General features: G+C 38.7%; 1 protein-coding gene across 14 annotated transcripts in view; it reads left to right on the top strand.

The window, feature by feature from the left end:
- Muc19 (mucin 19, oligomeric) overlaps nt 1-24,443 on the top strand; it is a 154,201-nt gene that overhangs the window by 41,519 nt on the left and 88,239 nt on the right. For 11 of the 14 annotated variants that reach the window (XM_040753948.1, XM_040753953.1, XM_040753951.1 and 8 more), the window contains exons 25-47: nt 967-1,206; nt 1,276-1,432; nt 2,597-2,722; nt 3,502-3,643; nt 4,174-4,205; nt 4,938-4,967; nt 6,106-6,147; nt 6,620-6,652; nt 10,818-10,907; nt 14,168-14,302; nt 14,674-14,760; nt 14,966-15,046; nt 16,528-16,614; nt 17,018-17,104; nt 17,334-17,414; nt 18,817-18,900; nt 19,134-19,214; nt 20,612-20,698; nt 21,090-21,164; nt 21,391-21,471; nt 22,865-22,951; nt 23,343-23,432; nt 23,705-23,785. In XM_040753948.1, the coding sequence (XP_040609882.1) occupies nt 967-1,206; nt 1,276-1,432; nt 2,597-2,722; nt 3,502-3,643; nt 4,174-4,205; nt 4,938-4,967; nt 6,106-6,147; nt 6,620-6,652; nt 10,818-10,907; nt 14,168-14,302; nt 14,674-14,760; nt 14,966-15,046; nt 16,528-16,614; nt 17,018-17,104; nt 17,334-17,414; nt 18,817-18,900; nt 19,134-19,214; nt 20,612-20,698; nt 21,090-21,164; nt 21,391-21,471; nt 22,865-22,951; nt 23,343-23,432; nt 23,705-23,785 (2,116 nt within the window). The remainder of the gene's footprint in view (nt 1-966; nt 1,207-1,275; nt 1,433-2,596; nt 2,723-3,501; nt 3,644-4,173; nt 4,206-4,937; nt 4,968-6,105; nt 6,148-6,619; nt 6,653-10,817; nt 10,908-14,167; nt 14,303-14,673; nt 14,761-14,965; nt 15,047-16,527; nt 16,615-17,017; nt 17,105-17,333; nt 17,415-18,816; nt 18,901-19,133; nt 19,215-20,611; nt 20,699-21,089; nt 21,165-21,390; nt 21,472-22,864; nt 22,952-23,342; nt 23,433-23,704; nt 23,786-24,443) is intronic. The other 3 variants (XM_040753942.1, XM_040753941.1, XM_040753946.1) reach the window with 3 other exon arrangements.

Here is a 24,443-nt window from a genome sequence, read left to right as displayed (position 1 = left end):
AATGCTGAGCTCATATTCGCTAGCGCTCCTGCTCAGGGATTGGTTAGTTTTCTGCACAGGGTTAGGGTAAGATTTGGCTCTGGTTTCAGGGCCAAAGTGTATTTCTTTCTCTTGTTCTTTTTAGCCTCTTGGCTCTAGTTTTAGGGACAGGATGTATTTCTTTCACTGGCTCTGATTCCAGGGACAAAGTGTTTCTTTGGCACTGGTTTCAGGGTCAGGGTGCATTTCTTTGGTTCAGTGCCTGAGGGAATTTCCTCAGGATGTGGCTATGTGACCTAACCCTGCTGAGAGTTGTGGAATTGGAGTTGCTGATTTGGACAGCTGTGGCTTAAAAGGCAACAACAACTTAAAAAGATGACACCACAGCAACAGTAACTCTGCCTAGGATAAAATAGTATATAGGAAGACTTCTGATTTTTCACATTAGTTTTGTATTTTGCCACACTACTAATGGATCAGGGTTTTTTATTATTTTTTTTATTTTTGCAGTCTCTAGGTATACAATCATTTAATATGCAAAAAAGGGTGCTTTGACATCGTCCTTTTCTATTTGTGTCCTTTTAGTTTTGTTCTCTTTCTCTTACTATTCTAGCTAAGACTTCACATATTGTATTAAGTAAGAATGGAGAAAGTGCACACACATGTTTTGTCCCTGACAACAGTGAAAATGCATACAGTTTCCCCAGTTACTCTGATGGTTGTAGGTTCATAATATATAGTATTTGTTATTTGGGCACAAGTTTCTTCTATTGCTCCTTTTTGAGGACTTTTATCATAAAGGGATGTTGAGCTTTGTCCAAAGCCTTTTCTGCATCTATTAAGATGATCATGTGAGTTGTCCTTGTGTCAAAACTTTAATGTGTTATATTTGTTGACTGTCATATATTGCTGTATCCCTGGAATGAAGATGGACTTGATCATTCAAATGATCTTGTACTGTGACTTTTGCCCCTTTGATCAACACAGAGTAAAGTGTGCGGTCTTTGTGGAAATAACAACGGTGATCTTAAAGATGACTTCACAACAAGGCACTCTTTGGTAGCTGCCACAGCCCTGGAATTTGGAAACAGTTGGAAAACGAGTCAGGAGTGTTCAGATACAGTAACTCAAAGCTTCCCATGTGACTCGAACCCATACTGCAAAGCCTGGGCTGAGAAGAAGTGTGAGATCATCAGGGATGACACCTTCAGGGACTGCCACAACAAGGTAGCACTACTCTGAGCACCATTGCTTGCATAGGTCCTTCCCAGATGCTCATGTGCTGTGTCTGTCTAGGTGGACCCCACAACATACTACAATGCATGTATCGAAGAAGCCTGCGCATGCGACATGGAGGGGAAGTACCTTGGCTTCTGTACTGCTGTGGCAATGTATGCAGAGGCATGCAATGCAGCTGGAGTCTGTGTCTCATGGAGGAAGCCAAATCTTTGCCGTAAGTGAAGTCTGGATGTGAACCGTTTTCTCAAAGTTGTAGTGAGACAAAGCTGTTTTCTTAAGTCATTGATCTGTCTCAGATTTTCTATAAAACACATGTTCTCAAACCTATCAACCACTGATGGAAAATGAATCTCCCTGGCACTAGAGTAATGATGAGTTTGTGTATTCATGTGTCCTAGGTACAAACAAGCCTCACATACTATTCTTGGTTGAAATCTTCACATACTTTGTTTTCTTGACCCAGAAAATGGACTTGAATATGAAATTAATCTCTCCACATAGAGCCACATAAATAAGCCAGTTTTTCTCCCTGAAAGGCATGATTGGAGATGTGCTCAATAAATGAGAAGCATTGACATGAGAAACATTGCATTCCACTTCCAAGGTTTAGTGATATAGCAATCTCTTTAATTACTTTATTTGAAGACTATTTAACTTTCTCAGACTCTTCCTGAGACAGGGTATACACTGTAGCTCAGGTTGCTCCAGAACTCACTGTGTAGCCCAGACTGGCTTTGGCCTTGTAGCAATTCTTCTGGCCAAGCTACTTCTGTAATTGGATTATAGGAGTGAGCCACCATGTCTATAAGTTTTGCTTTTTGTTGTTGTCATTGATTTTCATATTTATTTTTGCACCTTAAACTTGGACATTAAAACCAGAAAACCAGAAGTCTAGATCAGCAGTTCTTAGCTTCTGGGTCATAACCCTCTTGGGGGTCAAATGACCCTTTCACGAGAGTCACCAAAGACCATTGGAAAACACACATACTTACATCACAATTCCTAACAGTAGCAAAATTACATGGAGTAGCAATAAAAATAATTCTGTTTGGGGTCACCACTACGTGAAGAATTGTATTAAAGGGTTGCAACATCAGGAAAGTTAAAAAGCCCTGGTCTAGATGAGGCTTAAAATATCTCCAAGTTAGTTGAGAAATGAAAGAGTTAGCTAAGTCTGTAAGCTGCCCCCTTTTTGTGTGTGTCCTTTTAGCCTATGTGACAATTTAGATAAGGCCAAAGAGACTTGATTGGGTGAAGGACCCATATCTAGGTCTGTCCTTAGTATCGTCTAGGATCCTTTTAAAAAGAAATCTTGGAAATTGAAAGATGAGAACCGCCATACTAGGAATGAAAATAATCTGCTTCAATTCAATCGCAGCTGTGTACTGTGACTACTACAATGCACCTGGGGAATGCAGTTGGCACTATGAACCTTGTGGCACAGTGACAGCCAAAACATGCAAGGATCAGGTCATTGGTCAGAAGTTCTCTTCACTTCTAGAAGGTAAGATGATATATTTGAAGAGTTGAGAAAATGGCACTGACTTTAAAACTAAAGAATATTAGTTTCTCCCAATTCAGTGTCTGATTTTTATAACTGAATGAAGTGGTTTTCATTTAGGCAATAGTTCTACAGAACCTTTTATATAGATGCAGAGGTCCTTTCTGGGGCAGAAGACGGTCCCATAGCCCTGCTGTTAGTCTTTATTCTTGTCGTGGGATGACACGCATGTCTGAAAAAGCAGTGTCAGAAAGCAACTTGTGAAAGGATGGAGATTGAGGTTAGGTTGTTCATCTGTGTCCCACACATGTACAGTACTTTGTTTTTAGCTTTGTACCTCTTAGGAGGAGAGACGTGGCAGGAAATGTCCTAAAGCCACCTCTGTGTCAAGCCCTGGGATGTTTTAGGTTAACTCCTGTGTCTTTTCTCTCTTGGAAAAGTAGACATTTGGAAATGCCATCCACAGTCTACAGAAGTATCTAACCAAAGCCTGCTTTATGTTTATATGCGTATCATTGAAGTAGCAACCATTCAGGAAAATGTGGATCTATTTTTAACAAGAACATACTGGTGAAGAAAAATTGACTGTGTGTGTGTGTGTGTGCGTGCGCGCGCATCCACATTCCCATTACCCTTACATTTCCATAAGAGTGGTTCTTTGCTACCCCATCCCCCACATACACCTCAGTCTATAGAATCGTTGTAGTAAGTTCAGAAACATATGATGAAGTATGACAAGCTTTGGTAAATGGGGATGAACTGCAGGTTATTGTGTTTTTCAGGCTGTTACGCCAAGTGTCCAGAAAGCGCACCCTATCTGGATGAGAACACTATGAAATGTGTTCAGTTATCTGAGTGCAGCTGCTTCTACAATGATGTCATACCAGCAGGGGGTGTTGTTGTGGATGACTGTGGAAGAACATGGTATGTTTCCTGCTACTTAACAGTGAGCAGCTCGGTCTATGATAGTAATTACCCTGTATTCTTCAAAAAAACAAAAACCAAAACCACAAACAACCAGATGGGTTATAAAACCTTTACATCTTATGAGAAGATAGCAGGAAAACCCAGTCTGTAGTTTAGGGGAAAGACTGTGATTCTATAAATGTAGATCCTATTTGCAGGCTGTCGAATATGGAGTCGTGCCAGTGAGATTGTCCTAGGGAAACCTGCTCATTGAGAAGTGAAATTGAGGCAGCTAATTTTAAAACTGATTTTGCTGCTGGATGGTAAATCAGTCCATAGTTCTGCAAACTGTGGTGAAATGAGCAGGAGTAACAGCCTGTCAAGGACACAAGCAACCAACCTAGGGTGCTCCAAGGGGGCATTTAGCAATTAGCTCTCTTGTGTTTCATTTTCACCACTTGGCAATGTGTTGTCTTAAATCTGTGAGATGTGCATTCCTGGGAGTCGAATTCAGAGTCATTCTTTTGCCTTTTCAATGTAACTTTCAGCTACTGTTCCGCTGGCGAGCTGGAGTGCAGTGGTGAGTAAAGTGTTCATTTTCCTCTAGCTCATTTAGGAATGGTGAGATAGGGGACACAGCACCATCAATAAACATAAGTACGTAGCCATACTTTTGACTGCCCCTTTGGGACTGGTGCCACCCCAACCTGTATGACACAGAGCCACTCCTCAAAGCCAGGACTGCAAGGGCATTTCAAGAAATTTCAGTGGTGGCTAATAATTGTGAATGTTTTCTCTACTGCATGTGTGTGCCCTGACATCTGGTACTCAAGAGTGTCTTCTCTACGGCATGAATGCCCTGACATCCGCTACATGTGTTTTCTCTACTGCATGCATACTCTAACATCAGCTACCTGTGTTTTCTCTACTGCATGTGTGTCCTGACATATGTATGCTTTGAGAAGTAAGAGGGTGAAGAGACATCAGTCAAGACAATATAATGAAGGAAACAACATAGACAGGATAAAAACACTTCAGGGACACAGGAGAAACACCTATGTTACAAAAGAGTCCTGAGATGAAGATGTGCTCAGTGACATAGTGCTTGCCTTGACAAGATAGAGCAAAGTCCAGAGTTCAGTCCCCAGAACCTCAACGAAGCAAATAAAAGCTCAGTGAGTCTCAGAAGAACTCAAGGAATAGTCCTGGTTCATATGAAGAACCACAAGACACAAAACAAAAGATATGTGGCTTCTAAATGGCTTAAGATGTAGCGGTTTGTTAATACTTTCAATTTCTGTGTTCATTTCAGAGATTCTGCCTACAAATTCAACACCAACAGGTAATGTTACAATTCTTTGTCAAATATGGAACTTATCTTTGCATCAGTAACCTTTATTTATAGTTTTATACAATTTTGTGATGGTAAAAATTTGCTGAAAAACCAGGTAAGTGTAAACTAAAGTTGTTATTAGAAAATACCAGAATATTATTTCATCAGATTCCTACAAATTGAGTCAGAAAAGTGAGCCAGATTACAACATGGTGTACATATTCCATGCTACTTAATATGTGTTAAATATCACAGCCGGGCATTGGTGGCGCACACCTTTAATCCCAGCACTCGGGAGGCAGAGGCAGGCGGATCTCTGTGAGTTCGAGGCCAGGCTGGACTGACAGCCTCCAAAACAGAGAAACCCTGTCTCATAAAAACCAAAAAAAAAAAAAATATATATATATATGCATATATATGTGTTAAATATCACATAGAATTTGACGTTTTTAGGTGATAATTAAATAGTGATAAATAAAGTAAATGTGGTATCTTAATGATACAAATATTTGAAAATTATGATCACACTTATAGATGATTTGAAATGGAAACAGTTCATTCCTTATTCTTAAATCATGTCTTTATATTATTTGGTAGAGGTATTTAATTTATGTTCATCTAAGAGAATTCTGGGCAAATTAGCTTAACTTGGCTTTGAAACATTGAATTTACTGACAGTCTGAACACACTTGGGCTTACTACAGCATACCTCTCCCTTGTGTAGTTTAGAAGGGATTTTATTCCCTGTTGATTACTGTCAAGAGGTCACAACAATGAAGAGATTGGAAACCTTAGACTCCAGTGAGAAAGTGAGATGGCCTTGTAGAAGTCCTGTAGACACTATAGCTCCTACTGCCCACTTTCCTGAGACTGAGCTATCAGATAGTAGGTTCCTGAACTGCATTTCTCGGTCATTGTAAAGTTGCTAGGAAGTTTAGCTACTGGACAGGATAGAAAATAGTTATTTTTATGGACATATGTAGTGCTATTTATACTGATTTATATACCGAAGTTTTTTTGTCACTTGATTTCTACAGATAATTGTATAAATTTTAATTTTAGTTGAAGACAATGTGTTTCTTGAGTGAAATGTTCTAACAAAAATTCTGCAACTAACTTGTTTCCTAAATTCCATTTCTTCAAACAGTTTCTATTACCACAGCTGCTTCCACATTAAGCACCTCAACAGGTAAATAAAAATAAAATGTACCATATTATTTTTAATTTGTACATTGATAGCAAAGGGAATGTAAAGTTTAGGCATGTGGGCCCTGCCTTCAATCTGTCAGTCTTCATGTATTCATTTCCTAACAGTTCGTGCTAAGGAGCAGGGTTTCCATGTGGTTCAACTGTAGGCAAAAAGCACTGTCCTACCTACATTTATCTTCCCTAAAAGAACATTTTTGCATGTCGTTGGCTAGGAGGTAGCAACTAGGCAACATTCTAGGTTAAAATTTCCACTCAAGTCCCATCGGTTAACTTAAAGCCATAGGCAGTAGATTACAAAAATACATTGAAATGTGTAAGACTCTGACAAATTAGCCTGAATTTAGAAATTTATGTGCATTTCTAGAAGCCTTATCTAGATAAATACTTTTTAAGCTTTGCCTGTTGATGTAATTTTAACCTACATTTCCAAATTATTTGTCCCCTCTGCATAGCAGTGACCTCGGTGGCCAGCAGCTTAAGCTCAGGTAAGCCTTTGTCAGCAGGGGACGTCAGACCCATAGCCTAGCCTTCCAAGGTTTGTGCCTTCGTGATGATGGTGTAGTAGAGAGTACCTGTGTTTCTGTCTTTGAAAACAAAATGTGTTAGAAAAAGATGCTTTGGGGGAGAAAAACACACACACAATGTTTTCTGACTTTTGTTTGTGATTTTTCGTTGTTAGAACTTTGTTCCTACATTTGGCTTTGTCTTTGTGATTGATGTTTTCAGAAATGTTAGTTTTGAGTTCAGCTATTTTATGAATAATCATAGCTGTTCTTGGAAGCATGATATTCCCCCATACAAAGTTTAGTTTTTCAATTGATTTCTCAAATTCAGCAGCACCTATTCCAGCAATTACAACACCAAGCACCAAAACAATAAGTAGAAATATCAAAAACTTTATAAAAGTATCAATAGTTTTTCTTATTTAAATCAAAAGATTTTTTTAGGTACAAACGTAGGGCAACTTATATATAGTACAAATGTTGGTTTGGTTGCATATTTGAACTACCAAGGTCTGAATTCTCCCATTCAGTGTACCTAGCTTAGGAACCTAAAGATTAACAATCACTGAATAGGCTTCAATACCTTAGATAAGTGAAAATAGGAGAAAAAAATGTTTGAGAAAAAGTGGCATCACTATGACTTTGCACCTTTATGCCCACATATACAAAAAAAATGAAAACATTGTAAGGGATTTGCCCTTCCAAACCTATATTATTTCTGACATAGCTACTTTCCTATGATCAGGGTCTCCTCCCACCAGCCTTCCCGAGCTTTCTTTCTTCTGTGAATTACTAATGTCTCTAATCTGAAAGGAGAATGCCTCTAAAGACGCATTCCCAGGTTTTCCACGTTAGTATTCCCAACTACAACTAGCGTCAAGCTATGCAACTGTATCTGACAAATGTTCTAATGATGAATGGGTAACTCTAACATGTTGAAAATTTGAAACTATACTTTACTTTCATCTTAAAACAGAAAATTAGTAATTCAGCTTCTGCAATTTGGCATAGAGGTTTTCTGTGATGGTTGGCTTAGTGTCTAAATATTATTTAAGCTAATAAATCCTTGAGCTCATATATTTTATTTATTGAAGACAAACTTCTTCCTGTAGAATATAAATATATATAATAAAGCTGATTTTTTTAGATTATAATATCATGTAATATGGAATTAGGAATATCATTTTATCATTTAAAACATCTTATAGTGCTTAGTGTTATTTAATTTGATAATCATTTTGCTTTATATACAAATCAATGATCTTGAGCAAAGAAAATTAAAAGCAATTGCTTATATCAAAGTGTCAGCAATTAGACAAGCAAGATGGCTTGGTTAGTAAAGGGGTTGCCACCAAGCCCAAGGACCTGAGGTTAGTCACTAGTATCTATGTGGTGGAAGGGAAGAGCCAACTGCTGCAGGTTGTCCATTGACATCCACAAGTGAGATGTAGCATGTAACCCCCAAATTAATAACAAATGTTAAAGTGGCTATGATAGTATTGAAACTAGAGCCATATAGTTATTCTTGCCAACTTCATATTCCCTTGGATTATTATTAACAATACCAAGAAATAGAAATTTTAGGAAGACTGGCTCATTTTGAGATTTTTCTGCATTGTGGACTCATCAACTCATGTCCCCAGGCCCAATTTGCTATTTTAACCACTGGATTTTCTGCATGGCTTCATGTTTGCTGCTGAATAATCTCTACTCAGCACTAACTGTATCCTGAGCAGTGAACCATAAATTTAACACTCAGCTGAGTTTTGTTTATGAGATGAGCAAGCTGGTTCAGTTCCAGTTTTATTTTTAGTTAATTATCAAAGCTTTGAGTCTTGTGACTGCTAAAATTAGCTTTCCACGTGTGCTTTCATTCCAGAGGTATGCGAGCATGATGAGCAGCGGGGGTAACTGTTGCAGGCACTGGAATAGAATAGCTGTATGCTGTCACCACAATGTCATGTTTCCTCTCCCAGTACGCATTTTTGAGCAAACCTTCAGGTTTAGCTTGTTAATACTTTGCATTGACCCAGGCTACGCAGAGTTTTGACAAAGAAGGGAATTTTTTGTAGGGAGCTGATAAAATGCTTCATGTAAAATCTGTCTCTGTAAACCTATGGCAATTGCTGCTTCTTCATTCTATCAACTTACAAATGCAAACTTCAGTATGGAGCTGCTTTGGAGCAAAGGCTGCCTAGAACCTTCCCATTGACTTCCTTCACTGTACTATTGAGGATGCTTTGTTTTGTCTTGAAGAATCCCAGTGTTTTCTTTAGGTTTTTCTGAACTGCCAGTGATTCTTTTGTGATTTGCAGTATTAGTGACTTGCTAAGTCAGTGGTTCTCAACCTGTGGGTCGTGACACCTTTGGGAGTCAAATAACTCTTTCACAGTGGTAGCAGAAGACCACTGGAGAACACAGATATTTATATTGAAATTCAAAATGGTAGCACAATTATCATTATGAAGTAGCAACAAAAATAATTTCATGGTTGGGTAGGGGGGAAATCACCACAACATGAGGAACTATATTATAGGGTCACAGTATGAGGAAGATTGAGAACCACTATGCTAAGTGCCTCGTTAGAATGGCATTGAGAGATCAGCTAATGACTTGGATTTGCTGCAGTCTGCACGGTCCCTTTGTTCACAGTCTTAGCAAGTCTCACACCTTCCGATGAGGGATTGCTGCTCCCCACAAGCCCCTCCATGCTTGACGCTATAGTGAGGGGATCAAAAGTCCTTTAATAAAGTTGCCAAGGTTTTGAAGAGCAGACTGTGAAGATGCTTGGGGCTTCATACAGACAGGAATTGTGTTCCTTTGTGTTGTTGTTTTCTTATTATCCACAGAGCCAGAAATTATAGTTGATGTTCTAAAACTGGAAGACAAAAGCAAAATGTTTATATTTCTGGATGCATATAAAAAAGGAAGCATTTTCCTCAAGATGAAGTAAAGAGAAAGTTACCATTAGAAAGTATCTGTGTTTTCCTATTTTCTCCCTCAGATACAAAAGTCTTGTAACCCTCAGATAAGAATCTTTCCTAGCCTACCACTGTCTTTGTGGATGTTCTTATTTATCCTGAAGCAGATTCGGGAGCTGGAATTCCCTGGTTTGTATTATTCTGGCACCCATTATGTTGTTAAGCATTCTCCAGCAAAAGCCTACTATTTGTGCAAGGCAGCCGCTCTGCAAGAGACTCTATATTTCTCTTTGCAGTGTTCCCCAGATTTCTGTTACTTGGCAAGATTCTCATTAAGTGAATTTAGAAAAAAAAAGTTTACAAGAAAATGTGTTGGTGGGCCTTTCCATAACCTGCCTGGCCATCCCTGGCCCTGCCACCTCTTCAGACATGGTGTGTCTAGCTCCCTGTGCCTCCACAGCATACCCAGTCCCCCTCTGGCCCGTGGTTCCTATAATACCCATGCTGGGTAGGAATAGCAACTCCTGGCAGCCAAACAGTTTATAATTAATATAAACATCTGTGCATTTATTTGGGACTAAATGGCTGCAGGACTGGGCAGGACAGAAACTTCCATCTATAGTGTTTTTTCCAGTTTTAGTTTCATCCTTATCATTAACTACTAACGTAGAATTGACAGCAGGACTAAATATTCAAAAATTAATATTGGTTAAAAGAAAAAATGATAAAACATTTGTTACTCCTTTCAGTGGTTTAAGAGTAAAAGAAGCGACTAGCTCTTCGTTATAGAATCTTATGAGAATTATTACTAGCCCAGATTGACAGAAGCCAGCAACAAGACTCTTATTTTAAACAAAGTGTTGAAACAAATATGCTAAGTGTTATGGTATCATAAATCAGGAGCTAACCCAGAGATGTTTGCAAGGTAAAAGTTTATGTATGGCCTGGCAAAACTTTGTGTCTCCATTACAAGAATTAAGCAGCAAAGCCTAAGGCAGAGTAGCCACTTTATAACAAGCAATCGATTACATAGTGGAATTAAGTAAAGCAAGGTTTTTGAAAGATATTAAGATGTTATAAGCAGTTTGCAGGGAAGTATGGGTAGGAATGACTCCACCTATTTATCCTATTTTTTATAGTGGAGAGATTAGAGTGTTAGCTTGCTCTCTTTGGTGACAAAGTACAAGGTAGACATTAGATGAGAAAGTTCTCATCTGTTTTCTCAGGCTCTACTGGAACCTCAGCTCCTGCTATTTCCACGGCAGGGACAACAGCAGCCCCAAGTTCAAGCGTCACCAGTTCTGCGCTTACAACAGGTACACTAATGCAGAACAAAGAATCTTTTTTTTATTATTATTATTTTTTATTTTAATTTTAAATAGCTTGTTTTACATGTCAATACCAGTTCCCTCTCCCTCCCCTCCTCCCGCCCCCCCACCATCCCCCCCCATCCTCCCACCCTATTGCCAATTCCTTCCGCATAGGGGATATCTAGAGTCTATCATTTCATTCAGGGTAGGGTCCAGGCACTTCCCTAAGAGTCCAGGCAGAGAGAGCAACCCTCTTTGTGTTATGGACACACGATGTCTGTTAGTATTCGAGGGATAAACACTGATCCACTGCTCAGGCCCCATAGGTCCTGACTCTCACATTCAGGGGGTCTGGATTGGTCCCATGCTGGCCTCCCAGCTGTGGGTCTGGGGTCCAAGAGCTCTTCCCTGTTTGGATCAGCTGTCTCTGCTGGTTTTGCCAGTCCATTCTTTGCCAATTTGCTCTTCGCTCCTCTCTCTAGAACAAAGAATCTTTGTCCCAGGCAGGGAACTGAATTCAGACATGCTACCCTGAAAATAGTTTACATGTAAACACCAGACTTGGGTGATTTTCTTTCTTGTGTCTCAACCTTTCAACAATTTATCTGTATGTATCATGTTACAATTATATACTTCTACTCCCTGGCGGTTGGGAGTGTCAAAGCACATTTTTAGCCTGGATTACTGATTTTTTAAAAAACATTTATCAGGGTCAACCAGAAGTTCTCAAGATATAATCACAGAAGCTAAATGTAAAGAGAAGCTTTTTGCTTGTGAGAAGCCTTCCCGCCAGCCTGGTTCTAGAGCCGCATCAGTCCCAAATAAACTCACAGGAGGCTATATTAATTATGAAGCTGTTGGCCTTGCTTGTTTCTTACTGGCTAGCTCTGACTTAAGTAATTGGGATGAATGTAGGAAGTGGTGAAAATTAACTGCATCTGCATCCAGATGGAGGCCTGCATGGGACCAGGCTGAGTCTTTTATAGAGGTCTCTTCATTAAGATGACCCTTAACTGTCTTCAATAATAAATATCATCTTCCTGCTAGGTTCCTGTATATTAACTCCTAGTACTGCCTGCCAGCTTAGAGACTAGTCTCTAAAACATAAGTCACTAAGAATGCCCAAGCCATATTCACTATATAAATGGTACTTCCTACCCCATACCACATACCACATAATTATATAGCTGCTCTTTGTAGTCATAAACACCACAATATTTCTATGCCATTGTTCTAATGAGATGAGAAAGTAGAGGATCCAAGTTGACAAAGACAGATTAGAATATAGAATCCCATACGTCATGTGTAAAGAACTGTGTTTTATGGTCTGAAAGATCTCACATGCAATAAAAGCCAAAAAGGACATTCTTGCCCTCGTACAGTATTGACTAAATCTGAACTAGATTCAGAGCTCTCATGAATAAGATATTGCTATGTTTTAAGCATAGATATTTTTTGTGATGGGCAGAGTTTTTTTAAGTTCACTGTGGCCCTCATTTGATCAGTAATTTGAGGACTTCAGTGTGTCTTTTCTTTTGTATCCTATTGGTCTTGTCCCTGGATTCATTGTCCACCCAGTCTCTCTAGGCACCACTGCCAAACTTAGCATCCAGTAACATGAAGGTGATTAAGGTGTGGTTCCTTAATCTTTTGGGAATTTGCAAGAAATGCAAATTAGCTCATCCACTTGGAATGAGGTGCTGTTGAGTGGAGCCCAGAGGAGAAAGTGTTAGCAAGTTCTTTAATCAGTTGATTCCAATCAAATAGAGTCAATTGCTCTGCCATTCCCTCTTTCCTGAATTCGCCTCCAATTCACTCTTATCTGTAAGATCAACCCAAAATGAATATCCTATCATGCTGTCATGCTACATAAAATCCTTCAGTTCTTCTAATAGCTTTTAAAAGAAAAGAAAACCCCCTTGTATGTCATTGAATCGTTTCCTTCATTGTAAACATGAGGCTTACTTTAATATGTTTATTAGCTAATCTGTGGGTTAATTCTGTTTATAATACACGTGATTCCCATTAACAGATTTATGGATTTAAATTTATAACAAATATTCTTGAAATAAGGTATATTTCATATCAGTATAACCAGAACTTTATAAAATAAGTAACTGGTTGATCTAACTAGCCTATCAAATTGATTGGCACATTAGAGTGATAAACATTTAGTTTGTATTCCCCAAGATCCAAATCAAATACTTGGGTGAGAATGGTTAGTCAGTTGGCTATACCATTTGGTTATGAATCAGCACACTGAAGGCTATCCCATAATTGATGCCTCAGGTGGTAGACAACATTCAGCAGTGTTTGCTATGGATGCATGATGTGGCAATAATCAAAAGAGAATACATATTTAGACACAAAGAAATTGGATATAATGATATTATTTCTAAGGAACAAAGGCTTATATTTCATTTGATTTTAGTGTTTTAGATTTTAGTTGTCTATGTCAACAACTTTTAACTTATCCATGTAGGAAGGCAAATTGGTAATTTTCTAGTATTTGTCTTTGGACACAGACTATATGAGAAGCAACAGGTGCAGTAGATAGTATGAGTGTGGCTTGTTGGTCATCCGTTAACCAATTGGGTTACCAGTGTTAAGTCACTTATCCTCCGAGATAAATGATAAGAGGGTAATATTGGTGGATTTTATAAAAGCAAATGAATTAACTGATATCTTGAACATCATGCTATTTTCATGAGGAGAAATGCCCAGTACTTCTGTACCCACATCTAGCAGTGAGAAAGACAGCACAACTGGGGGACCAAGTAGTAGAGTCACAAGCCCAGGAATCACTGACGAGTCAGAATATGCACATTATTAGTGCCCATTACATGAGTACAAAATTACCAAAACTTGGGTAAATTATTAGAAGATGCCAAGAGGTAAAACTTGAATTTGTCGTCTCACGCTTGAAAGAAGCTATCAAATGCTAAACCATTTCTATTGTATTTAGTAAGTACAAGGGAAGATGCTAGGAGGCCAACCTCAGGGTTAGGCAGGATTAATACTTCCAGATCAGCAGCAGCTACTGAGGCCACTAGCACCTCAGACCCAAAAAGCAAGGCTGGGTCTCCTTACAGGTCTGGGGTGGAGCTCAGAACAAGCTTTGCGAATACCTCAGAGTATTGTAATGACATGTTCTGCTAAACATGAACAAAAATATAGGAACTAATGACAGGAATGAAGGTAAGAACTTTGGTGAAAATGGTTTCTACACCCCTGCCTGAATGCATGAAGCACTGTTCTTCCTTCAGGAACAAGTAGCAGAGCAGATGCAGCCACCACAGGAGCTGTTGGTGAAAACACATCTGGTGCAACTTCTGGGACCACCTTGGGAGGGGCAGGGAGCAGCACCTCTCTTCCTGCAAGTACAGGAGCTCCAGATACAGGTAAGACTTCTTTGCTTTTGATAAAGCCTCAGGTGAGGGTCTGAAGATATCTCCTGATGGTGAGAGTGAAATTCATAGCAGAGCAAGTGATGCAAGAATGTGCCTTCTCATGTTTCATCTCAAGTCCATTCAAGTATCCAATGATGTCTGGAATTATATAAGTCTCCGACATCCATATTATTTGATTTTCTTTGAGAAATCAGTGTGTTGTCAAATTATTTGATATCTTTGAAAAAGAAGTTGTCATTAAAGTTTTTAGGATAGGCACTTTCATCCATAAGAAGAAAAAAAAGATAATTTGAATACTTATTCTTAAGAAAATCTCCCCTTCAGTTTGCTTATTCATTATGTTTAACCACAATAAACACCAGGCACACCACAGGCATCTTCTGGAAGTACCTCTGGATTAGCAGGGAGCAGCACCCCTCTACCTGCAGGTACAGAAGCCTCAAGTACAGGTAAGTCTCTAGCCGTGGCAGATGGCTCAGAAGCTTATGCATTCCCATGCTGCCTCAGGTCAGGGTTTGAAAATTGGACTTGTATGTGTGAGCAAAATGCATAATACCAGATGGAGTGTAAGAATGGGCCTTCTCATGCCTATTCATATTTATGAGGGAGTCTGGAATCATATGAGTCTCCAACATGCATGATTTTCTGTACTAGCGAGCACAGTGACATCCCTGGGACAAACTACCATCTCTCAAGCCACCAGTCTCTCCTCAGCCTCTGCCAGCAGTCAACCAGGTAAGAAAAAGGGAGGAAACTGAGATGTCAGGTACCAATGGAAGGGCTGAGTCTATCTCCGTTTATGTATATGGGAATTTGGGAATTACAAGGATATTACAAGTCTATGGGTCCTCAGATATGAAATGAGGGTCTGTTATATCACCTTTTATTCATAAAAGAATTCAGGAATTCCTTGTATACTTAGAGAAAGAAGCATCAGAGAGGACTGCACTAGCTGATGTTTCTCTTCTTTTATCCTGCAATTAGATTGCTAATGTGTACTTTGGGGCAATGCTGATCCTGATTCCTTCTTGGAGTTTAAGGACACTGAGTCATTAGAGTAAAAGCTTACTATCCTGAATCTAAGTTAACATCTAGTAGAGAAATTATGAATGTCTTCTTTATGCAGGTTATTAAATATGTTTTCTTATAGGGAGGACTGATTCAGAAATATATTTTAAAGACCTAGTTGGTTTGAATAAGCATCTTATACTAAATTAAAATAGATGAATATGAATGAGGTAGACAATCATATTTCAATTTAGAATCAAATAAACCCAGCAAGGATCCACCATATCATTGAAATTTACAAAGAATGAAGCAACAATAGGAAAATTATATGAATAAATGAAGAAATTGACATCAGAGAGCAATGCGGCCTACAGCTGTTTCATAATCATGACATTGAGCTTCTTGGAATGTAATGACTGACCAATCCGATGGGACACAATTCTGGGTATATCTGTGAGAATATTAACAGAGTGAGTACAGGGCAATCAATGAGTTCCCTGCTAAACTGAATATGAGAGGAAAAGGGCAGAAGCATGAGAGGACCAGAATTCATCACTCTGTGTCCTCAGTGTGACCACAGTGTGAACAGCTTCCCCATAGTCTCACAATTCTCCCTACACCACTCCCACATCTATGGTTTCCTTTGTGAGTCATTTGCTTCAAAATATGAGCAAAATAAACCCATTCTAAGTTTTCCTCTCTGTTAATATCCTCTAAGATATGCACAGAATTGTGTAACAAATAAGCAGTCCCACATCTAATTTTCAGTAGTTGATGTATATTTTGCCAAGTATTTTCTTTGGGTCTATTATTATTTTAGGCACTTCATAGTTTCTAAAAATAGGGACATGACATGACCTCATGAATCTCATGCTTTTTACTAAAATTAATAGTCTTGAGGGAAGGGAGCCTAAAAGTATGGTGGAGAGTAGTCAAGATGGACAAATGGTCGGAAGTCACTTCTAAAATTGCCAGCATTTCTCAATTTGACTAATCTCCGTAATTACTGTCTTTGAACTTTGTAAGAGTGGATATTTTTATTTCGGTAGATGAAAAGAATGACCATTTCAATTCTTAAGAAAAAACTCCCTTTCAATCTTCTTTCTCATTCTTTTAACAATGATGAAAAACGGGCACACTATTTCAATTCTGAAGTATAAACTCCTTTCAATCTTGTTTCTCATCTTTTTAACCATGATTAAAAATAGGCACTGCTGGTACATCTACTGCAACCACCTCGGGAGGGGCAGAGAGCAGCACCCTTCTTCCTGGAAGTACTGCAGCCCCAGGTTCAGGTAAGACATCTTTACTTTTGGAGATGTCTCAATAGCTCATCCATACCCAGGCTGCCTCAGGTGATGGGTCTAGAAATATCACCTGAATGTGTGAGTGAAATTCATGGCAGAGCAAGCAATGTTAGAATGTGTCTTCCCATGTTTTATCATTCAAGTCCATTCATATATTTTGGGAATTCTAGATTCATATAAGCTTCAACATCCGAATTAATTGATTTCCTTTGAGAAATTAGTATGTTGTCAAAGTAATTGATTTCCATTGAGAAAGAAGGTGTCATTAAAGTTCATAACAGTAGATACTTTTCATTTCATAAGAGGAATATAGAATTTTTAAATTCTTTGTCTTAACAAAATCTCACTTTCAATTTTCTTCATTGTCTTGTTTAACCACAATAATCAACAGGCACATCCGGTGCATCTTCTGGAACCTCTTTGGGAGGGGCAGGGAGCAGCACCCCTCAACCTGCAAGTACTGGAGCCCCAGGTTCAGGTAAGTCTCTTTAGCCTTGGCACACAGATGTCTCAACAATTCATTAATTCCCATGATGACTCAAATGAGGGTCTGACTTGTATGTGGTAGTAAAATTTGTGGCATGGGAAGTGGTTTAGTAAACCTGATGCATGTCAGATGGTACAAGAATGTGTGTTCTCATATCCATTCACATATGAAAGAATCTGGAATCATATGAAGTTTCAATATGCATGTTTTCCCATCCTAGGGAGCACAGTGACATCCTCAGGCCACACTACCATCTCTCAAGCATCCAGTCTGTCCCCAGCCTCTGCCAGCAGCAAACCAGGTAAGTAAAATGTAGCAGGCTATCTGGAGTCAGTTGTCAATGGGGGGTCAGAGTCAATCTCCATTTATTTGTATGGGATTATAGGAATGACAAGTGGCTATGATCCTCAAGTGACAAATGAGGGGCTGGTTATATCACTATTTAATCATAAGGAAATACAATTATTCCTTGTATATTTAGAGAAAACATTAGAAAGATGGCTGTATTAGTTGATGTTTCTCTTATCCTATCCTGCAATTGTTTGCTGTTGTAAACTATGGGGCAATGATGGCTCTGATTTCTTCCTTGGAGTTTAAGGATACTGAGTCATTAGGGTGAAATCTTATTATCCTGAATCCAAGATAACATCTCCTAGAATAATTCTGAATGTCTTTTTTCTCATGAATATGAAATGTATTTCCTTATAGGAGGGACCAAGTCAGAAATCTATATTAAAAATCAAGTTGTTTTGGATTAGTATCTTAGTACTAAATAAAAATAGGTGAATATGAAGGAGGTAGGCAATCATATTTTCATTCAGAAACATATAAAACCAGGAAGGATTCCCCCATAGCAACAATAGGAAAAATATATAAATAAATGAAGAAAGTCGACCTCAGAGAACAGTGTGAGCTATGGCTTCTTTACAATCATGACACTGACATTCATTAAGTGGAATGACTGGACCATCTGATGGAACATAATTCTGGACATATCTGTGAGGATATTAACAGAGTGAAAGGCCAATGTACAACCAATGAGTTTTCCTGCTAGACTGAATATTAAAGGGAAATAGCAGAAGCATTAGAGGACCAGTATTCATCATTTTACCTCATCAGTGTGGACACGGTCTGAACAGCTTCCTCATGAATCCACAGTTCCATATATACCACTCCCAATTCTATGGCTTCCCTGCCATGAAGTGTTTATCTCTGGTTGCGAGCAAAATAACCCCTGTCTAACTTTCCCTCTCTAGTAATATCCTCAAAATAATGTACAGAATTATGTTCCAATGAAAAAACAGTCCCACACCAATTTTCCTGAAGACTGTATGCATATTGCCAAGTATCGGTTTGGGGGTCTGGTATTATTTTAGCCAATGTATAGTCTCTAAAATCAGGAAGATTCAATGATATCATGCATCTTCATGCTCTTTAATAAAACTAACAGTCTTGAGATGTGGGAGCCTAAAGGTATGGTAGAGAGCAGTCACATGGGTAAAGATGCCCACAGGGTCTTAAGTTACTTTTAAAATTGCCAATATTTTCCATGAGGAATTTGACTTATCTCCAGTTATTGTCGTTGAACTTTGTAAGAGTATACCTTTTCATATGGTTAGAGAGAAAGAAAGACCATTTCAATTCTGAAGTATAAACTCCCTTTTCCTCTTGTTTCTCATCTTTTTGACCATGATTAAAAACAGGCACAGCTGGTGCATCTACTGCCACCACCTCTGGAGGGGCAGAGAGCAGCACTCTTCCTGCAAGTACTGCAGCCCCAGGTTCAGGTAAGACTCTTTAGCCTTGGCAGAAGATGTCTTATTCATTCCCATGCTGCCTCAGGTGAGGCTCTGATAATTTGAATTGTATGTGTGAATAAAATTCATGCCATAGGAAATGGATGGTGAGTAAACTTCATAACACTGGTTGTTGTGCAAGATTGTGTCTTTTCATGTCCACTCGTATATATAAGGTGTCTGGAATGTTAGAAGTCTCCACCATACATGTTTTCCCATCCTAGGGAGCACAGTGACATCCTCAGGCCACACTAGAATCTCTCATGGCTCTAGTCTGTCTCCAGGCTCTACCAGCAGCAAAACAGGTAAGTAAAATGAAGGAGGCTGTGAGGTGTCAGGTGTCAATGGGAGGGCTGAGCCCATCTCCATTTATATGGGGATCTAGGAATGATATGTATATTACATGGTTGTGAGTGCTCAGATATCAAATGAGGGAGTGGTTGTATCACCTTTTATTCATAAGGAATGCAGGAATTCCTTGTATATTTAGAGAAAAAAGCATCAGAGAGGACTGCTCTAGCTAATGTTTCTCATTTTTTATCCTGCAATTAGGTTGCTAATGTTTATTTTGGAGCAATGCTAACAGATTTCCTTTGTTGTAGCTTAAGGACACTGAGTGATTATGGTAAAAGCTTACTATCCTGAATCTAAGTTAACATCTCCTCGAAAAATTCTGAATGTCTTCTTTCTCATGCTTATTAAATATGTTTCTTTATATGGAGGACCAAGTCAAAAATTTATTTTAAAGACCTAGATGGTTTGAATAAGCATCTTAGTACCAAATTAAAATAGATAAATATGAAGGAGGTAGACAATCATATTTCCACTCAGAATCAAATAAACCCAACAAGAATTTCCCCTTATCATATGAAATTTACAAAAATTCAATCAACAGTAGAAAAATATATAAATAAATTAAGAAAGTCAACATCAGAGAGCAGTGCAGGCTATGGCTGCTTCATAATCATGACACTGAGCTATTTGAAAAGAATGACTGGACTGTCTGATGGAACAGTTATATTATGTCTATGAGGATATTAATGGAGTAAAAGGCCAAAATATAGGTATGGTACAATCAATAAGTTTCCCTGCTAGACTAAATATGAAAAGAATATGGAGAGCATGAGAGGACCAGCAATGACCACTCTGCTTTCTTGGTGTGAACACAGTGTGCACAGCTTCCTCATGAATCCGCAATTCCATCTACACTACTCCCAATTCTATAGTTTCCCTGCCATGAAGAATTTGCCTCCAATTGTGAGCAAAATAATTCCATCTAACTTTGACTCTCTATTAATATATCCAAGAAATACCCAAAATTATGGTCCAATGAATAAACAGTGCCACACCAATTTTCCAGAAGACTGTATGTATATTGCCAAGTATTTGTTTTGGATCTGGTATTATTTTAGCCACTCTGTAGTCTCTAACATTAGGGGGATGCCATGTTGTCATGCATCTTCATGCTCTTTAATAAAACTAACAGTCTTGAGGAGCCTAAAGGTATGGTGGGGAGCAGTCAGTTCTAAATTACCAACATTTCTCCATGAGGAATTTGACTTGTCTCCACAGTTATTGTCATTGAACTTTATAGGAGTGTACCCTTTCATATAGTTAGGGGAAAAGAAAGACCATTTCAATTCTGAAGTATAAACTCCCTTTCCATCCCTTTAATCATCTTTTTAACCATGATTAAAAACAGACACAGCTGGTACATCTACTGCAACCACCTCAGGAGGGGCAGAGAGCAGCACCCCTCTTCCTGCGAGTACTGCAGCCCCAGGTTCAGGTAAGGCCTCTTTGCTTTTGGAGTTGTTTCAGTATCTCATCCATGCACAGGCTGCCTCAGGTTATGGTCTAGAAACATCACCTGAATATGTCAGTGAAATTCATGGCAGAGCAAGCGATGTAAGAATGTGTCTTCCCATGTTTTATTGTTCAAGTCCATTCATATATCTGGGATTTCTGGATTCATATAAGTCTTGACATGTACATTTTGATTTCCTTTTAGATGCAAGGGTGCCAAATTAATTAGTTTCCCTTGAGAAAGAAGTTGTCATTAAATTTTATAATGGTAGATACTTTAATTTCCTAAGAGGAGAAAAATGAGTTTTAATCCTTATTCTTAAGAAAATCCCCTTTAAATTTTATTCATATCTTCTAACCATGATATCTATTAGGTACAACGGGAGCAACATCTGGAGTAGCAAGGAGCAGCATCCCTCCTCCTGCAAGTACTGGAGCCCCAGGTTCAGGTAAGAATCCTTAGCCCTGGCAGATGTCTCATCCATTCCCATGCTCACTCAGTGAGGGTCTGAAAATTTGACTTGTATGTGTGAGTAAAATTCATGGCATGGGAAGTGGCTTAGCAAACTTCGTGGCATGGGATATGGTACAAGAATGTGTCTTCTCATGTCCATTCATATATATAAGGGTGCATGGAATCATGTGAGTCTCCAATATGCATGGTTTCCTTTCTAGGGAGCACAGTGACATCATCAGGCCACACTACCATCTCTCAAGCATCCAGTCTGTCTCCAGGCTCTTCCAGCAGCAAAACAGGTAAGTAAAACGGAGGAGGCTGGGAGATGTCAGGTGTCAATGGGAGGGCTAAAGCTATCTCTATTCACTTATATGGGAATTTAGGAATGATAATTATTTTTAATGATTATGAGTGCTCAGATATCATATGAGGGGATGGTTATATCACCTTCTATTCATGAAGGAATTCAGGATTTCCTTGTATATTTAGAGAAAGAAGCATCATAGAGGACTACATTAACTGATGTTTCTCTTACCTTATTCAGTAATTAGGTTGTTAATGTGTACTATTGGGACAATGAAGGCCCTGATTCCTTCCGTGGAGTTTAAGGACACTGAGTCATGATGTTGACTTATCCTGAGTTTAAGTTAACATCTCCTAGAAAAATTGTGAATGTCTTCATAGCTGGGTTATTAAAAGTGTTTCCTTATATGGAAGACCAAGTCTGAGATACATTTTAAAGACCTAGTTGGTTTGAATGAGCATCTTAGAACTAAATTAAAATACATGAATATGAAGGAGGTACACAATCATATTTTCCTGCACAATCAAGTAAACCCAGCAAGGATTCCCCCAAATCATATGAAGTTTACAATGATTGAAGCAACAATAGGAAAAATACATAAATAAATGAAGAAACTCAACATCCAAGAGCAGTGTGGACTATGGCTACCTGATAATTATGAGGCTGAGCTTGTTTGAATGTCATGACTGGACCATCAGATGCAACACAGTTCTGGGCATATCTCTGAGGATATTCATAGAATAAAAGGCAAATATATAGGTAGGGAACAACCAATGACTTTCCCGCTAGACTGTATGTGAAAAGGCCAGAGTACAGCATGAGAGGACCAGAATTCTTTGTTCTGCTTCTGCATGATCCCACAATTCCACTCCCTCCACTCCCAATTCTATGGTTTCCCTGTTGTGAAGAATTTACTTCAAAATATGAGCAAAATAACCCCTGTCTAACTTTTCCTCTCTATTAATATCCTCCAAGATATGTCCAGATGTCTGTTGCAATTAGAAGCATTTCCACATCCAGTTTTCAGAAGATGTGTGTATATGGCCAAACATTTGCTTTGGGTCTAGTATTATTTTAGGTACTCCATAGCTTCTAAAATTGGGGGAATGCCACGGTCTCATGCATCTGATACTTTTTAATAAAATTATCAGTCTTGGGATGTGGGAGAGCCATCAGGTGGGCAAAGATGCCCACAGGGTCTTAAGTCACTTCTAAAATTGCCAATGTTTCTCCATGAGGATTTGACTTATCTCCACAGTTATTGTTGTTAAACTTTGTAAGAGTGGAAACTTTAATGTGGTTAGAGGAAGACAATGGCCATTTCAGTTCTGAAGTATAAACTCCCTTACAATCTTGTTTCTCATCTTTTTAACCATGATTAAAAATAGGCACTGCTGGTACATCTACTGCAACCACCTCGGGAGGGGCAGAGAGCAGCACCCTTCTTCCTGGAAGTACTGCAGCCCCAGGTTCAGGTGAGACCTCTTTGCTTTTGGAGATGTCTCAATAGCTCATCCATACCCAGGCTGCCTCAGGTGATGGTCTAGAAATATCACGTGAATGTGTGAGTGAAATTCATGGCAGAGCAAGCGATGAAAGAATGTGTATTTCCATGTTTTGTCATTCAATTCCATTCATATATCTGGGGTTTCTGGTTTCATATATATTTCAACATTCAGATTAATTGATTTCCTTTGAGAAATTAGTATGTTGTCAAATTAATTGATTTTCTTTAAAAAGAAGTTGCCATTAAATTGCTTTAGGGTAGATACTTTTCATAAGAGAAAAAAGAATTTTTGAATTCTTTGTCTTATTAAAATCTCACTTTTAATGTTCTTCATTGTCTTGTTTAACCACAATAATCAGCAGGCACATCCAGTGCATCTTCTGGAACCACCTTGGGAGGGGCAGGGAGCAGCACCCATCAGCCTGCAAGTACTGCAACCCCAGGTTCAGGTAAGTCTCTTTAACCTTATCAGATGTCTCAACAGCTCATCCATTCCCATGCTGCCTCAGATGAAGGTCTGAATATTTGACTTGTATGTGTGAGCAAAATTCGTGGCATGGGAAGCAGTTTAGTAAACTTCATGGCATGGGATATGGTACACGAATATGTCTTCTCATGCTCATTCATAAATGTGTAAGTTTGTGTGTGTGTGTGAGTGTGTGTGTGTGTGTGTGTGTGTGTGTGTGTGTAATCATGTGAGTCTCGAATATTTCCTTCCTAGGGAGTACAGTGACATCCTCAGGCCACACTACTATCTCTCAAACCTCCAGTCTGTCTCCAGGCTCTTCCAGCAGCAAAACAGGTAAGTAACATTGAAGAGGCTATGAGGTATCAGGTGTCAATGGGAGGGCTGAATCTACCTCCATTTACTTATATGGGAATTTAGGAATGATAAGTATTTTTCATGGTGATGAGTGCTCAGATATCAAATGAGGGTCTTGTTCTATAACCTTTTATTCATAAAGGAATGTAGGAGGCCCTTGTATGTTTAGAGAAAGAAGCATCATAGAGGACTGCACTATCTGATGTTTCTCTCATCTTATTCAGTAATTAGGTTGTTAATGTATACTTTTGGGGCAATGATGGCCCTGATTCCTTCCATGGAGTTTAAGGACACTGAGTCATGATATTGACTTATCCTGAGTTTAAGTTAACATCTCCTAGAAAATTGTGAATGTCTTTCCAGCTGGGTTACTAAAAGTGTTTACTTATATGGAAGACCAAGTCAGAGATACACTTTAAAGACCTAGTTGGTTTGAATGAGCATCTTAGAACTAAATTAAAATATGTGAATATGAAGGAATTACATGATCATATTTTCCTGCACTGTCAAGTAATCACATGAAATTTACAATGATTGAAGCAACAATAGAAAAACCACATTCATAAATGAAGAAACTCAACATCTGAGAGCAGTGTGGGCTATGGCTACTTGATAAGTATGACACTGAGTTTCTTTC

Source organism: Mesocricetus auratus, unplaced genomic scaffold (assembly GCF_017639785.1).
Source record: "Mesocricetus auratus isolate SY011 unplaced genomic scaffold, BCM_Maur_2.0 Super-Scaffold_100010, whole genome shotgun sequence".
Classification (NCBI taxonomy): Eukaryota; Metazoa; Chordata; class Mammalia; order Rodentia; family Cricetidae; genus Mesocricetus; species Mesocricetus auratus.
The sequence above is the reverse complement of the archived record's forward strand: the minus strand, read 5'-3'. Positions and strand labels throughout refer to the sequence as shown.